Source organism: Mastigoproctus giganteus, chromosome 2 (assembly GCF_048544385.1).
Source record: "Mastigoproctus giganteus isolate SK-2022 chromosome 2, ASM4854438v1, whole genome shotgun sequence".
Taxonomy (NCBI): Eukaryota; Metazoa; Arthropoda; class Arachnida; order Uropygi; family Thelyphonidae; genus Mastigoproctus; species Mastigoproctus giganteus.
This window is the reverse complement of record NC_143576.1, coordinates 172084519-172100940: the sequence shown is the minus strand read 5'-3', so window position 1 is coordinate 172100940 and position 16422 is coordinate 172084519. Positions and strand designations below refer to the sequence as shown.

Sequence of the window (16422 nt, the reverse complement as noted above, 5' to 3'; positions counted from 1 at the left end):
TGTTGTTGATGCCAAATCCATACACGACCATCCACGGTGTGAAGTAAATAACGTGACTCATCCAACCAGCACACCTTCTTCCAGTCTTCTAATGTCCAACTTGCATGCTCTTTGCACCAGGCGAGTCTTTTATGCCGATGAACCTTGGTTAGGAGAGGATGCCATAGGGGTCGTCTGCTGGTATAGCCCATATGTGCAAGCGTCCAATGAATGGCCATGCCAGATGTTGTTACGGGTTGGCCCATGTTGTATTGGGTAGTCAACTCTTCAACAGTGCTGCGCCTGTTCGCCTGTATGAGTTGTCGGACCCAGCACTCACCTCTAACATCAACTTTTCACTGACCTTTGCAGTTTTGCCATTGGGTCGTTGTTTGACCATTTTGATACCAGTCCTGGGTACACTTTAACAATGCCGGCTCTCGAACACCCCACCAGTTCAGCCGTTTGGGAAATCAAGGCACCAGCTTGTCGAGCTCCCACAATCTGTCCTTTATCAAAGCCCGGTAAATCCTTTCTTTTACCCATCACACTTGGAATGTTACTACCTACTGAACCACTGATGCCTTATCTATGCTATGTAGGTTGACTACTGCGCACTCTCGTACCTCACGTGGTCAACAGGTCGCATTCGGTTTTCATAGAGATGGTCATAATTCAGCGATCACTCAGTGTGTATATATATATATATATACACAGTAAGCCCTCGCTAATCTGGAGTAATTGGGGGGGGAGGTCATCCAGATTACACGAGAATCCAGATTTAGTGAAGCAAAAGATAGCCCTAAAAGGCAAAAAAATACTTAGAACACAAATAAATGGAAAATTTAATGATACAGGTAGTGCTGATGAAAATAAATAAAACAAAATCACTGTACAGCCTTTATTTAAATACCATAAAAAGACAATAGTTTTAATGTTGTTAACTGTCTTTTTATACATTGATCAGGTGGCTCTGGCATCACACACCAACGCAACTTGATCGTTGTTGTAAATACCACTTAAATACAGCTTCTTCCAGCAACAATTCTTTTGGCTTTTTTAATGTCTCTCTATTTAATACACTGCTTTTATCACTCCCCACATCGAATTTTAAAGGAAATGCCTTTATAGATTCTTTTTGTTTTTAAATATTTGACACAGCCTGTTGGCCAACACCAAATTCTTCAGCAATTTTTTTTTCCAGGAACACCATTTTCAGATTAATGATAGTTAAAGTAAAGCTTTTTTTTTTTTTTTTCCATTTCACTTTTCAATTCTTTAGAACCCATAATAATATAAAATGTGTCAACATGTACATATATACGTATAAAGAAGTACACAAATGAAGCGATACTGTCCGGCACAAAGTCAACAACGATACTACTGAATAACACGCAAGACAATATAATGTATGTTCCATATCTCTCTCTCTGCACAGTCAATTAGCATGCAGTGAGAGTTACTCATCTGCCTTCCTTTGTGTCTTTCAAAGTACTCAACTGTGAACAGAATTTTCATATTTCGATCCGGATTAGCGAAGATTTACTGTATACGTATGCTAAGAAATTTTTTGTGTGTAAGGCATACTAACATATGTAATGAATACATTATGTGACAATACAAAACAACAACTGGGACACAATTACATTAAAAAAATAACTAAAAAGAAAGAAAACAAGGTCAAGATCTTGTGGCACAAAACAATGTGAAAAAAAGGTGTATACAAAATGCATTAATGATCACCACACTGCATCAGGTACCATTATTAATCCCAACAGGCATTCTTCACTGAGTGTTAGCATTAGCATTAGTAGAGGCATTTGATGCAAGAAAGCAAGCTTATGCAGCATCAGCCAAAAAAAAAAAAAAAAAAAAACCCACTTCCACTTCACCCCTCTGTTCGTTCAAAATACCTGTCCAGCTGAGCCTTAAACTTATTTAGGCTATCAACCTCCACCACAAGGGATGGAAGTCTGTTCCACCAACCAACCGCCCGCTGGCTAAAGGCAAATTTCCGCACGTCTATCCTACATCTGTCTTTCCTCAATTTGAATTTATGCCCTCTCAGGTGATTTTTCTGAGCTAGAGGAAGAATCCCATCAGCATTGAGCATGCTTAAACCATTCAAGGCTTTATACACCTCTATCAGATCACCTCGCTGGTGCCTAGTCTCCAGACACTGTAATTTGAAAAACTTAAGCCTTTCTTCGTAAGAGCACCCCTTTGTTCCATTCACTAATCTTGTTGCCCTTCTCTGTACTCGTTCCAGCAGCTCTACATCCTTCTTGAAATGAGGTCTCCAGACCTGTATACAGTACTCTAGGTGTGGCCTGACCATCGCCTTATACAATGGAATAATCACCTCCTTATCCCTGCTGGAAAAATTCCTGTATATCATTGACAATACTCCATGAGCTACTCTTGCAGCCCGTCTGCACTGCTCAGAGAACTTCATATCTGCCTGCACAACCACCCCCAAGTCCCTTTCATTCTCTACCACTGTCAGTGTAGTACCACAGAGTTGATACGTTGCTCTGGGGTTGCTGTTTCCCATGTGTAGTACTTTACATTTATCAATGTTAAACTTCATTTGCCACCTCTCAGCCCATCTGCTCAACCTTTCCAGATCCTGTTGCAGCAGCATAGTGTCAGTAGTGTCCTTGACAACCCTGCCAACCTTTGTATCGTCTGCAAACTTGGACATTAAGCCCGATATACCATCATCAATATCATTTATAAATACAGAAAACAATAATGGACCCAACACTGAGCCCTGAGGGACTCCACTAATAACATCAGTCCACGATGAGCAGTGTCCATTGATTACCACTCTCTGTCTTCTCCCCCTCAACCACCCCTTTATCCATAGCAGCAATTTGCCTCCAATGTCACACTGCTCCAATTTGTGTAGCAGTCTTCCATGTGCAACAGTATCAAAAGCCTTTCTAAGATCCAAGTATATAATATCAAAGTTATTCCCTGCATCCAGTTCTTTTGTGACTGCATCATAGTATCCAATCAAGTTGGTCAGGCAAGACTTCCCCTTAACAAAACCATGCTGTGTCCGAGCTATAACTGAAGTCTTGTCTAAATGATCCTGCATTGCTTCTTTAACCAGTGCCTCCATTAATTTTCCTGGAACAGAAGTTAAGCTCACAGGTCTATAATTACTTGTGTCAGCCTTTGATCCTCCTTTGTGAATTGGGGTCACATTTGCACATTTCCAGTCTATGGGTACCTCCCCTGAGTCCAAGGAAGCTCTCATAATTATGGCTAAGGGTTTGCTTACTTCCTTTGCTGCCTCCTCTAATATAACTGGATAGATCCCATCCACCCCGGGTGCCTTTCTTGTGTTTATCTTCAACAGTTTCTCCTCCACTTTACTCCCAGTTATTTCAAGATTCTGTAGCTTACTGCTAGAGTTGAATACACCTCTGCCATTCCCCTCGCTGAATAACTCCTCATGTGTGAATGTCGATGCAAAATATTCATTTAGTTTGTTAGCTACCTGAGCAGGATCATCAACACTTGACCCATCAATATCAAGTGGACCAATCTGATTCATCCCCTTCCTTCTAGAGTTTACATAAGTTAAGAACTCTTTGCTGTTTTTCTTTGCATCCCTTGCCAAGGATTTCTCGTAATCTGCCTTCGCCTGCCTAACCTCCTTTGTAACTTGGTTGCATATCAACTTGTATCTATCATAGGCTTCTGTGTCATGTGTTAATTTGTATGTATTCCATGCATTTTTCTTCTCTGCCATATGCCTCATTAGTTCATCTGACATCCATTTTGGCCTAAACCTTGAACAATATTTCTTAGTTAGTATGTAAAGCCTAGTAGCTTCCAAGATAAGTTCTTTGAATGCTTCCCATTTTGAATTTGCTGTTGTTAACATCATCAGTTGGTCCCACTGTATAGAATTTAAATACTGTCTCAGTCCATCGTAGTCGCCTTTACGGAAGCAATAACCCTTCCCTTTACCCCTAATGGTAGTTACCTCTTTGAGTAAATCCCACTTCAGCACACTGTGATCACTGCCACCTAGTGGTTCATTTATCTGCAGATTCTTAATGCATGAAGAATCACTGCTGATAATCAAATCAAGAGTATTACTCCCTCTAGTTGCCTTCCGAACATGCTGATGTAGAAAACAATCATCCAATAAATCCACAAAAGTCCTGCTAGTGTGTGAGTAACCAGCCCCCAAATTCCAGTCAATATCTGGGAAATTAAAATCTCCCATTATAAGACACTCTGATTTACTGGCCCACTCTATTTCCCTGTACAGTTCCTTATTATACTCATCAGAGTCATTAGGCCTATAGCACACTCCTACTCTCAATTTTGATCTCCCAATGTTTATGTCACACCAAACTGACTCCACACTGCACTGTCCAGCGATGTCGACTGGCTTCACTTCCTTGGTTTTTATGTGTTTCTTAACTAATAACATAACCCCTCCTCCCCTTCCTATCCTGTCTATCCTTTCTGTAGACGTTGTACTCCCCAAATTGCAGTTCTGCATCCCTTATATCTGTGTGACACCACGTCTCTGATATCCCAACAATATCTGCCTTCGATGTTTTGAGCAATACCTCAAATTCATCAAATTTATTTACTAAACTCCTAACATTGGTGTACACGCAAGTATACCTGCACCTGTTTCTATTCTTAGCTACCCTAACACAACCCTGGGTGTTTGTGTGCATGATTGTTCTTAGTTCAGTACGAAATTTGCTTTGGTTTATGGGTAGTAGTGTTGCTAAAGTATCTAAGTTGCTGCATTGAAATAACTGTAATTATGAACTTGATTGTTTATTTTAAATTTATGCTATTTTTATTTAAGGGGTATTACTGTTTTAAGAGCAAAGATTAAGTTTGTTACAAGTAATTCTATTTATCGTGCAAAAGCTGCAGGCTAAACATCTATTGGGGGGGGGTTGCCAGTAATAAAAATTTAGACTTTTGTTTCTATTTAACCCCAGGAGCTCACTTCTGGTGAGTATGGGCTTGGCACACCCAGGGTCCTCAGCTGGATATCATCATTCTTCTCTTTATTGGCGATTCCCTTCTACTTCTCTCTCTCTCAGAATTTATTTTATTATTTTTTTTAATTTTTGCTGGTGCAGTATAAGCCTATAGCTTCTTTTCACCATATGGCTAATAATAATAATAAAAAATTAACTTTTATAATCAAAGCTATTTGGAATTATATGGAACAACATAACATTCTCTTGCAGCGATCTTCAGGACAGGAATCGAACCAAATCACAGCATGGCTTTATTAAGGGGAAGATCATGTCTTGGTAATCTCATTAGCTACTATGATATTGTTATTTGGTTTTTAGGAGCATTAGCAACTAAGGCCATATTGCTCCGGGAATATGCAGTGGTCATTCTCTGACCTTTCCGCATCCTCCGTATTTGGTGGTGACGGGCAGCTACTATGAAGTTTCACTAAAAAGAACTGGATGCAAACAATAATTCTGACGTTACTTAGATTTAAGTAAAGCTTTTGATGTTATTAATTGAGTTCCATAATGTTCCATTGAGTTCAATTAATGTTATTAATTGAGTTCCATAGGGTTTACTGCTTTGCCCATATTGTTTTTAATTTAATTTACTTAACTTATTGTTTATTTAATGATACTGATATAGGTATTTCATGTTTATTTTCTAAGTTTGCTGATGATACAAAGGTGAGTAGGTTGGTAAATGACAGTATCACGTAAAGGTATACTGCTTTAACAAGACCAAGATAATTATTTGGATGGGCTGAGAAATGGCAGCTGATGTTTAAGGCTGGAAATGCTAGAATAACATACCACTTCGGTTATACCAAATTCAAGATTCAAGATTATCCAAATTCATGAAAATGAAAAGGAATTGGGAGTAACTATACAATCTGATATGTAGACAGGCTTGTAAGATAGATCATGGTATTCTGTCAATGATATATAGGAACTTTTCTAGTAGAGATAGATGATTATTCCATTAAATTAGCAATGGTTAGGCATCATCTAGAATACTGCATAGGCATGAAAACTGCATTTTACAAAAGGTGTGAATACAGAAAATAAATTAACACTCAAGTAAGGTGCAAGTTTCCATTTTAAACAAAATAATTAGGAAGATGAATTTAAACTTTTTTTTTAATGTAGTGAAATATTCTGTGATTCAAGAGCTTGAATCACAGAAAACATAAATATGTTACTACAATCAAATAGAAAAATTGAATAAAAACCACAGCAAATATCAAGCATACAATCTTTACAAATGAGGTATGCTCATTTGAGGACAAAAAATCAAGTAGAGGAGCAAACTTTCTGTTAAACTTAAAAAATATAAGATTTCCAGCAATCTTACAGAAAAACTGGTAGGTATGAACTTTCCTCCCTCTCTCTTTCCCTCCCTCTCTCTCTCTCTCTCCCTCTCTCCCCCCCTCCAACTTCCCATATCTTGTATTCTGTTTTCCCCCAATGTAATCAATGCATATACTAAAACTCTTCATATACACAATCAACCTCTTTTACTTTAGATTTCTTGTTCCAAAACATTTAAGCAAAAGAAGACAAAAAAAAAAAAAAAAAAAATCTAAACTAATACCTTGCAAAACTTATTGCTAAATAAGATATTTTAATCATTTTCACCCTGAATTAATAAATAAATAAATAAATTTTCTGTTTATACTCCGGGATGACCAAACGGTCAGAGGAGTTCACAAGATAGACAGATTACAAGAAACAGTACCGTATTCAGTAGTCACGGGCTTGAACTCCGGTCACTCAAAGCAGGTGTACTTATGCACCCGCGCGCCTGACCACTAGGCTACGGCGGCCTAATGCAAAATTAGTATCAAAAACTTTGTTAAACTTTTAAGCACAACATAAATTATTTACATAACACTAGTGACATAAATTTCCAAATATAAAAACTGACATGTAAAGATAAAATCTTTAGAATGGTCAACATGGTTGTAGGGAAAATAGTAAAATAAGTATTAGCAACAACCAAATGGTTGTAGCAAACACTTATTTCGCTATTTTTAAATAATTTATTGTTACTTAGATTACTCATTTCAAAAATGATGATGAGTGGGCATTTTTTTTAAATTTCAAAATGCCATACTCTGATACAATACCAATATTCATAAAAATCGGGAATTTCTCCCAATATCTATATTCAAAAAAAAAAAAAAAAAAAAATTAAAACTTACAAAGTGTGTTCATAGAAGACGGCAGTCGGCCTGTACTCCTGTTCACAGTCTGCAAGGATCCCAGTTGTGACAAAGACCTGGCTTCTGCAGGACCTAATAAATTGTGCCGTGAAGTTGTAACTGTAGACCTACTGTCCCTTATTTGAGTCCGAGGTGACTTCAGGGATGATATTGGGTTAAGAATGGGTAAAACACAAGTTGGAGAAAATGTTGCAGTAGTAGGAATGGCACTTATATCTTGCTTGCTTCCACCAACTTTAACTATTGTTACACCTCCTGGTGTCTGGTTAACAAGTTGTTGTGACCTGAAAACATATGAGGTAATTTCCAATTTAGATTGTTGTTTCTATCAAAATTATAATTCTCACTGTCATATTCAATATAGTATAAATCACTATTAACAACAAAGATCGATGAAGTAGTGAAAGTCTGACTGTTATCTCAACTAATTATTCAAAACAGCATTTCTCAACTTTTTTTATAATGTGACCCACACATAACAGCTGATACATCATTTTAGAAGTTTTATATACAGACAAATTTTTCATATCCAAAGCATAAACATAATTAACAAAAAAAAATAATAGGTGCTTATCCATTAATTGTATACACTATACATTTCATAATATATTTTTAAACAAATAATTAAAAGTGTTAAATTAATTTGACATGTCATCAAAAATTTCATGACCCACAAGTTGAGAAATACCAATGAAGGAGAACACACATTTTTGAATGGTTCAATAATGCTAGCTGATCAGTAATGTGTGAAAACGAAGTAGATTTTACATATAATAAAATACAATTTTATGATATGTAATATCTACTAATGTTTAAATGTTGCAGGTGAACTGGACAGCCATAATCTTAGAGAAATAGGCCTAATGACTCTGATGAGTACAATGAACAGTTCTACAGAGAAATAGAATGGGCCAGTAAATCAGAAGTCTTCTAATGGGGGATTTCAACTTGCCAGATATTGACTGGAACTTGTGGATTGTTCATTCACACAGTAGCAAAGCTTTTGTGGATTTATCGGATGACTGTTTTCTACAGCAGCAGCATGTTAGAGAGGCAACCAGAGGGCATAATACTCTAGATGTGATTATCACCAGTGATTATTCATGCATTAAGAATTTGCAGATAAAGGAACCACTAGGTGGCAGTGATCACAGTGTACTGATGTGATATTTACTTAAAGATTTACCTACCATCATTAGGGAAGGGTTATTGCTTTTATAAAGGCGACTACAGTGGTCTCAGAAATTTTTTAAATTCTATACAGTGGGACCAACTGATGATGTTACAAATAGCAAATTCTAAATGGGAAACATTCAAGGAAGTAATCTTGGAATCTACTAGGCTTTTTGTTTCAACTAAGAAATACTGTTCAATATTTAAGCCTAAATGAATGTCAGATAAATTAATGAGGCACGTGGCAGAGAAGAAAAATGCATGGGATGCATATAAATTATCAGACAACACAGAAGCCTATGGCAGATATACGCTAGTCTGTAATCAAGTCACAAAGGAGGTTAGGCAAGCGAAGGCAGATTATGAGAAATCTTTGGCAAAGGATGTAAAGAAAAACAGCAAAGACGTCTATACTCTAGAAGGAAGGGGATGAATCAGATTGGTCCACTTATATCGATGGTTCAACTGTTGATGATCCTGCTCAGGTAGCTAACAAACTAAATGAGTATTTTGCATCTACATTCACACATGAAGAGTTATTCAGGGAAGGGAATGCCAGAGGAGAATTAAACTCTGGCAGTGAGCTAGATGATTTTGTAATAACTGAGAGAAAAGTGGAGGAGAAGTTGTTGAAGATAAACATAAGAAAGGCACCTGGGGTGGATGGAATCTATACAGTTATATTAAAGAAGGGAGCAAAGAAAGTAAGCAAACCCTCAGCCATAATTATGAGAGCTTTCTTGGACTCAAGAGAGGTACCCATGAACTGCAGTTGTGCAAATATGACCCCAATTCACAAAGGAGGAGGATCAAAGGGAGACACAAGAAATTACAGAACTGTTAGTTTAACTTTTGTTTGACAGGGAAATTAATGGAGGCACTGGTTAAAGAAGCACTGCAGGATCATCTAGACAAGACTTCAGTTACAGCTCAGACACAGCATGGACAAGGGTAAGTCTTGTCTGACCAATTTGATTGGATACTATGATGTGGTCACAAAGGAACTGGATGCAAAAAAATAATTTTGATATCATATACTTGGATTTCAAGAAAGCTTTTGATACTGTTACACATGGAAGACTGCTGCACAAATTGGAGGAGTGTGGCATTGGAGGCAAATTGCTGCTACGGATAAAGAGATGGTTGAGTGGGAGAGGACAGAGAGTGGTAATCAAAGGACACTGCTCTTTGTGGACTAATGTTATTAGTGAAGTTCCCCAGGGTTCAGTGTTGGGTCCATTGTTGTTTTCTGTATCTATTAATGATACTGATGATGGTATATCAGGCTTAATGTCCAAGTTTGCAGATGATATGAAGGCCGGCACGGTTGTTAATGACCTTAATGACAGTACTATGCTGCAACAGGATGTAGAACAGTTAAGCAGATGGGCTGAGAGGTGGCAACTGAAGTTTAACATTGACAAATGTAAAGTACTGCATAACAGAAGCAGTAACCCCAGAGTAACGTATCAACTGTGTGGTATTACACTGACAGTGGTAGAGACTGAAAAGGACCTGGGGGTAATTGTGCAGGCAGATATGAAGTTTTTTGAGCAGTACATATGGTCTGCAAGAGTAGCTCATGGTGTCTTGTCAATGATATACAGAAAATTTTCTAACAGGGATAAGGAGGTGATTATCCCCTTGTATAAGGCAATGGTCAGGCCACAGCTTAAGTAGTGTATGGTCTCCAGACTCTACATCCTTTTAAGTAGGATGCAGAGCTGCTGGAATGAGTACAGAGAAGGGCAAAAAGATTAGTGAATGGAACAAAGGGTTGCTCTTATGAAGAAAGGCTTAAGTTTTGCAAATTACAGGGTCTGGAGACTAGGCACATGCGAGGTGATCTGATTGAGGTGTATAAAGCCTTGAATGGTTTGCGAATGCTCAATGCTGATGGAATTCTTCCTCTCGCTCAGAATAATCGCCTGAGAGGGTATAAATTCAAAATGAGGAAAGACAGTTGTAGGATAGATATACGGAGGTGAATAGATATACGGTGAAGACAGGATATTAGAGCTGGAAAAGGAAATAGAAAATGTGAATTGGAATATCATCGGTTTGCCTGAAAGAAGAAGAAGAAATGAATCACTTATAAGTTTATCAAGTGGAAATCTGCTGTACACCAATGGAAACAGTGAAAGGAGTGAAGGTGGAGTTGGGTTTCTGCTACATAAAGATTTTAAAAACAACATTTTGGAATTCAAAAGTACATCACCAAGGGTGTCAAGACATACTCAAGATTTCTAAGAGGTACAAGCTAAAGATTATAATGATTTATGCACCAACATCAAGCCATGATGATGAAGAGGTTGAAGAAATGTACATCGAAATTGAGAGTCTTCTAGATGAGCAGAAAACCCACTACACTATTATTATGGGGGACTTCAATGCTAAGGTTGGAAAAAGGCAAAACAGCGCAGAAAGAGGAACTATAGGAAATTTTGAAATTGGTGAATGAAATAAGAGGTGAAAGACTTGTGGAATTTGCAGAATCTCAAGGACTGTCAGTAATGAACACTTTTTTCAAGAAAAGGGTGAACAGAAAGTGGACATGGAAGAGTCCAAATGGATTAACAACTAATGAAATCGACTTCATCCTCACTAACAGAAGATATATTGTGAATGATGTTACTGTCCTGAATAAGGTAAATGTTGGAAGTGATCACAGAATGGTAAGATGTACACTTGATCTAGATGTAGGAAGGAAAGGAAAAAACTGACTCGAGTAAATAATACAAAGGTCTTTGAGATAACAGAGGAGGAGAAAAAGCAGTATGTACTGGAACTTAAGAACAAGTTTGAGCTTCTGCAGACGGCTCAGGACCAAGATATCGATGAGGAATATTACAACTTTCTGAAAGTGATAAAGCCCAAGAAACCTATAGGGAAAAAGAAATCCAAAGAAGAAAAAATTAGTCAAGACACACTTGTCATGATGAACCGAAGACGACAAATGAAGAGCAAGAAAAACACTGACAGGGAGAAAACTGAGTATACTGAGTTATGCAAAGCCATTAGAAAGAGACTCAGAGAGGACATAAGAAGATTTAACTCAAGAAAAGTAGAACAAGCATTAAGGGAAAACAAAGGATTTAAATCAGCAGCCATGAGCAGTAATACAGAAAGACAAATGATACTGAAACTGAAGAATAGCGATGGTGTACTTATAAACAGCAGAGAAGGCATATTTCAAATAGCAGAAGACTACTATAGAGAATTATACAAGGAGCAAGGGAATGATGCCAGCAGTGGGGAAGATGGACTGCAAAGTAGCAACACAAATACGACATACCCGATATTCTTCCTGGTGAGGTAGAATATGCATTCAAGAAAATGATGAATTAGAAAGCCCCGGGGGAAGATGAAGTTACTGTAGAGTTGCTAAAATTGGGAGGAAGACACATAACACAAAAACTGGCAAGGCTCTTCACAAAGTGCATTAGAAAAGGTGTGACGCCTAAGCAGTGGAATAATGCAATCATAGTTTTGCTGCATAAGAAAGGAGATAAATCAGAAATTGGAAATTATAGACCAAATAGCTTGTTATCCCACATCTACAAGTTGTTCACAAGGGTCATATTTTTTTTTTTGGTAGTTGTTGGCGCATAGGCTTCTGTGGCCATAATGCACCTCCCAAGGTTTTTGCAGTACTTTGATCCAAGCCCGAGGCGGGAATCGAACCCGCGCCGTTTGGGTTGCCAGGCAGGCACTTTAACCACCCGGCTAGCCCGGTCGGCCACAAGGGTCATTACTAACAGATTAGAAAGAATACTTGATGAGAATCAACCGAAAGAGCAAGCTGGCTTTAGGACAGGATTCTCAACTATGGATCACCTTCACGTAATATCACAGCTAATGGAGAAAGCAAATGAATATAAACACCATTATGCCTGGCATTTGTGGATTATGAAAAGGCATTTGACTCCATACAGCATAAGGCAATGTTTCGGGCACTGGAAAGACAAGGCATAGATACCCCCATATACATTATGATTTTGAAGAAAATATATGAGAGTGCTACCTCCTTTATTAGACAAGACAAAGACAGTAGGAAATTTAAAATCGAGAAAGGAGTTCGACAAGGAGACAATATCTCCGAAGCTGTTTACAGCTGCCCTTTAGGAAGCTCTCAGAAGATTAGACTGGTCGCAGAAAGGAGTCAATGCGAACGGAGAGTACCTAAACCATTTACGATTTGCAGATGACATTGTGGTCATAAGCCACAATCCCAAAGAATTAGAGGAAAATCTTAATCACTTATGCACAGTTAGTAAAGATTTTGGACTAAAGATGAATATGGCTAAAACAAAAGTAATGATGAACAAGTATGCCACAGAAAGGGAAATAATGATTGAAGGAGCAGTAATTGAAAAGGTGGAGTCATATACTTATCTGGGCAAGTTATTAGCTGTAATAATGATAAATGGCTGGAAGTCAAGAGAAGAATAAATTTTGGATGGATAGCATTCAGGAAATATAGTCACATACTGAAGAGCAATATCCCAGTTTGCCTGAAACGTAAAATAATGAACCAATGTATACTCCCCACCATGACTTATGGAAGTGAAACTTGGACACTCACCAAAAGAATGGAAGAGAAGCTGAGAACTACACAGCGAAGAATGGAACGAATTATATTGGGAATCAGACTGTTAGATAAGAAGAGAAACACATGGATTAGGCAGTAAACTCAAGTAAAGGACATTCTTATCAAAACTAAAGAACTAAAATGGTCTTGGGCAGGGCACATAGCTTGAAGACATGATGACAGATGGACTAAGAAAATAACAGAATGGTACCCAAGAGGAGCTAGAAGAAAACCTGGAAGACAAAGGTGGAGATGGATGGATGAAATTCAATTAGTAAATGGATGGCCAGTGCTCAAAACAGAAGGAACTGGAAAGTTTCTGGAGAGGCCTTCATCCTGCAGTGGATTGAAAATGGCTGATGATGATTCGGAGGTTGATTTCTGGAACAAACTTCCATCTGTTGTGGAAGTTGTAATATCTACTAATGTTATATCTACTGTAATGTAATGTTATATCTACTAATGTAATATCTACTAACTAGACAAACATTTGGAGTGAGTGGATGGGTGAAATGAGAAGTTTTTTTTTGGCTGATACCATATAAGCTTGCTTTCTTGCATCATGTGCCTTTACTAATGCTAAACTTATATAAACTCTAAAAGGAAGGGGATGAATCAGATTTGTCCATTTGATATCAATGGTTTGACTGTAGATGATCATTCTCATATAGCTGCCAAACTAAATGAGTATTTTGCATCTACATTCACACACATTAGGAGTTATTCAGGGAGAGGAAGGGCAAATGTTATCAAACTCTACAGGGTTAAATGATTTTGTAATAACTGATTTTGTAAAGTGGAGGAGAAATTGTTGAAGTTAAACATTAGAGAGGCACCTGGGATGGATGGGTTCAATCCAGCTACACTAAAGGAGGTGGTAAAGAAAGTAAGCAAACCCTTAGGCATAATTATGAGAGCATCATTGAAGTCAGTGGAGGTCCCCACGGACTGGATATGTGCAAATGTATCTCCAACTCACAAAGGGGGGGGGGGATCAAAGGGTGACACATGTAACTGCAGACCTGTTAATTTAACTTCTGTTTCAGGGATAAATAATGGAGTCATTGGATAAAAGAGCTTTGCAGGATCATCTAGGCATGATTGCAGTAATAATTGATGGGTTTGTTAAGGGGAAGTCTTGTTTGACCCATTTGATTGGATACTATGACGTGGTCACAAAGGAACTGGATTCCAAAAATAATTAAATATCATATACTTAGATTTCAGGAAAGCTTTTATTACTGTTGGACATGGAAGACTACAGTACAAACTGGAGCAGTTCAGCATTAAGGGCAAGTTGCAAGAGTGGATAAAAGGATGGTTGAGTGGGAGAAGGCAGAGTGGTAATCAATGGATTCTGCTCTCTGTGGACTAATGTTATTAGTGGTGTCCCTGGGGTTCAGCATTGGGCCCACTGTTGTTTTGTATATTTATCAATGAAGGTATATCAGGTTTAATGTCAAAGTCTGCAAATGATACAAAGATTGGCAGAGTTGTTAATGCAAAGTGCTGCATATGGGTAGCAACACCCATATGCAGAAATGTACCAACTGTGTGGTGTTACACTCAGGGGTAGTGGAGAATGAAAGAGACCTGGGGGTAACTGTGCAGTCAGATATTAAGTTTTCAGAGCAGTGTAGACAGGCTGCCAGAGCAGGTCATTGGGCCTTGTCAATAATATACAGAAATTTTGCTAGCAGGGATAAGGAGGTGACTATACCTTTGTATAAGGCAATGGTCAGGCCACACCTTGAGTACTGCATACAGGTCTGAAGTCGCATTTTAGGAAGGATGTAGAGTTGCTAGAATGAGTACAGAGAAGGGCAACAAGACTGGTGAGGGGAACAAAGGGGTGCACTTACGAAGAAAGGCTTAAGTTCTGCAAGTTGCAGCATCTGGAGTCTAGGCATCTGCGAGGTGATCTGATTGAGGTGTATAAGGTCTTGAACGGTTTGAGCAGGCTCAATGCTGATGGAATTCTTCCTCTTGCTCAGTTTACAAACTTGAGGGAGCATAAACTGAAATTGAGAAAAGACAGTTGTTGAATAGATGTGCAGAAATTTGCTTTTAGCCAGTGGGTAGTTTATTGCTGGAACAAACTTCCATCTGTGGTTGTGGAAGTTGATAGCTTAAATAAATTCAAGGAAGAAGTGGACAAACGTTTGGAGAGAATGGATGGGTGAAATGGGAAGTTATTTATTTATTTATTTTTTTTTGCTGATTCTGTATAAGCTTGCTTTAATGTATCATATGCCTCTATTAATGCTAATGCTAAAAAATATCTATTGCATGTTTATCAGTGGTTTAAGATTAGTGGCTGTTCCTCTCCCTCTACCTATATATAAGTACAGTGCCAGCTCAATATAATGCATCTCTTCATACAACAGTTTCAGATATAACACAGGTATGATCATGCCTTACTCCCAAAACAAATTGTGAAAAAAAACAATTTCATATTGAAAATAGTGACTATTTATCACTATTTCCAATATGAAATAATACAGTAGAAGTATATACAGTAGAAGTATACTGTATATACTTCTACCTACTTTACATCCTACTACCATATTTCCAAGATTAGAAATCAGCAAAAAATTGGCTATATATTCACTTTGATATATTCAGTATTCAGTTGAAGAGTGATTTTTGTAAACGGGTCTCATCAGAGACAAATTAATTACTGTAGACACTCAGTTTCTCCTCTCAGCTGGAGATGAGGGGAGAAACTTCAGAATAAAAGAGTATACAAGTGAAATGCTAATCATAAGCAGTACTTAAGGCGTCAGGCCACACCTTGAGTACTGTGTACAGGTCTGGAGGCCTCATTTTAGGAAGGATGTAGATTTACTTGAGCGTGTAGAGAGAAGGGCAACAAGATTGGTGAGAGGAATGAAGGGATCCTCTTATCAAGAGAGGCTTAAGTTCTGCAAATTGCAGTGGCTGGAGACTAGGCACCTGCGCGGTGATCTGATTGAGGTGTATAAGGCCTTGAACGGGTTCAGCACGCTGAATTCTGATGGGATCCTTCCACTTGTTCAGATTACGAACCTAAGGGAAGGGGGCATAAATTCAAATTAAGAAAGGACAGATGTAGAATAGATGTGCGGAAATTTGCCTTTAGCCAGCAGGTGGTTAATTGCTGGAACAAACTTCCATCTGTCGTTGTGGAAGTTGATAGGTTGAATAAATTTAAGGAGGAACTGGACAGGCATTTGGAGGGAATAGTGTGATTTTTTTTTTTTTTTGGCTGATGCTGCATAAGCTCATACACTTGCTTTCTTGCATCACATGCCACTACTACTACTACCACCACCTCTGGAGGGAAATATGGCTAATATTCATCAAGTACATTAGTTAAAATTTTTGTAAACAACAGCACACGTGACATCTTTTCTTCGACTACAAGTTACCCTTAGGACAGCAAAAACTGCAAAGGCCT

The 16422-nt window shown here is 38.1% G+C and overlaps 1 protein-coding gene across 1 annotated transcript in view; it reads right to left on the bottom strand.

The window, feature by feature from the left end:
• melt (ventricular zone expressed PH domain-containing protein melted) overlaps positions 1–16422 on the bottom strand; it is a 283797-nt gene that overhangs the window by 168851 nt on the left and 98524 nt on the right. The window contains exon 8 of the mRNA XM_090368782.1: positions 7199–7503. Coding sequence (XP_090224908.1) covers positions 7199–7503 — 305 coding nt within the window. The remainder of the gene's footprint in view (positions 1–7198; positions 7504–16422) is intronic.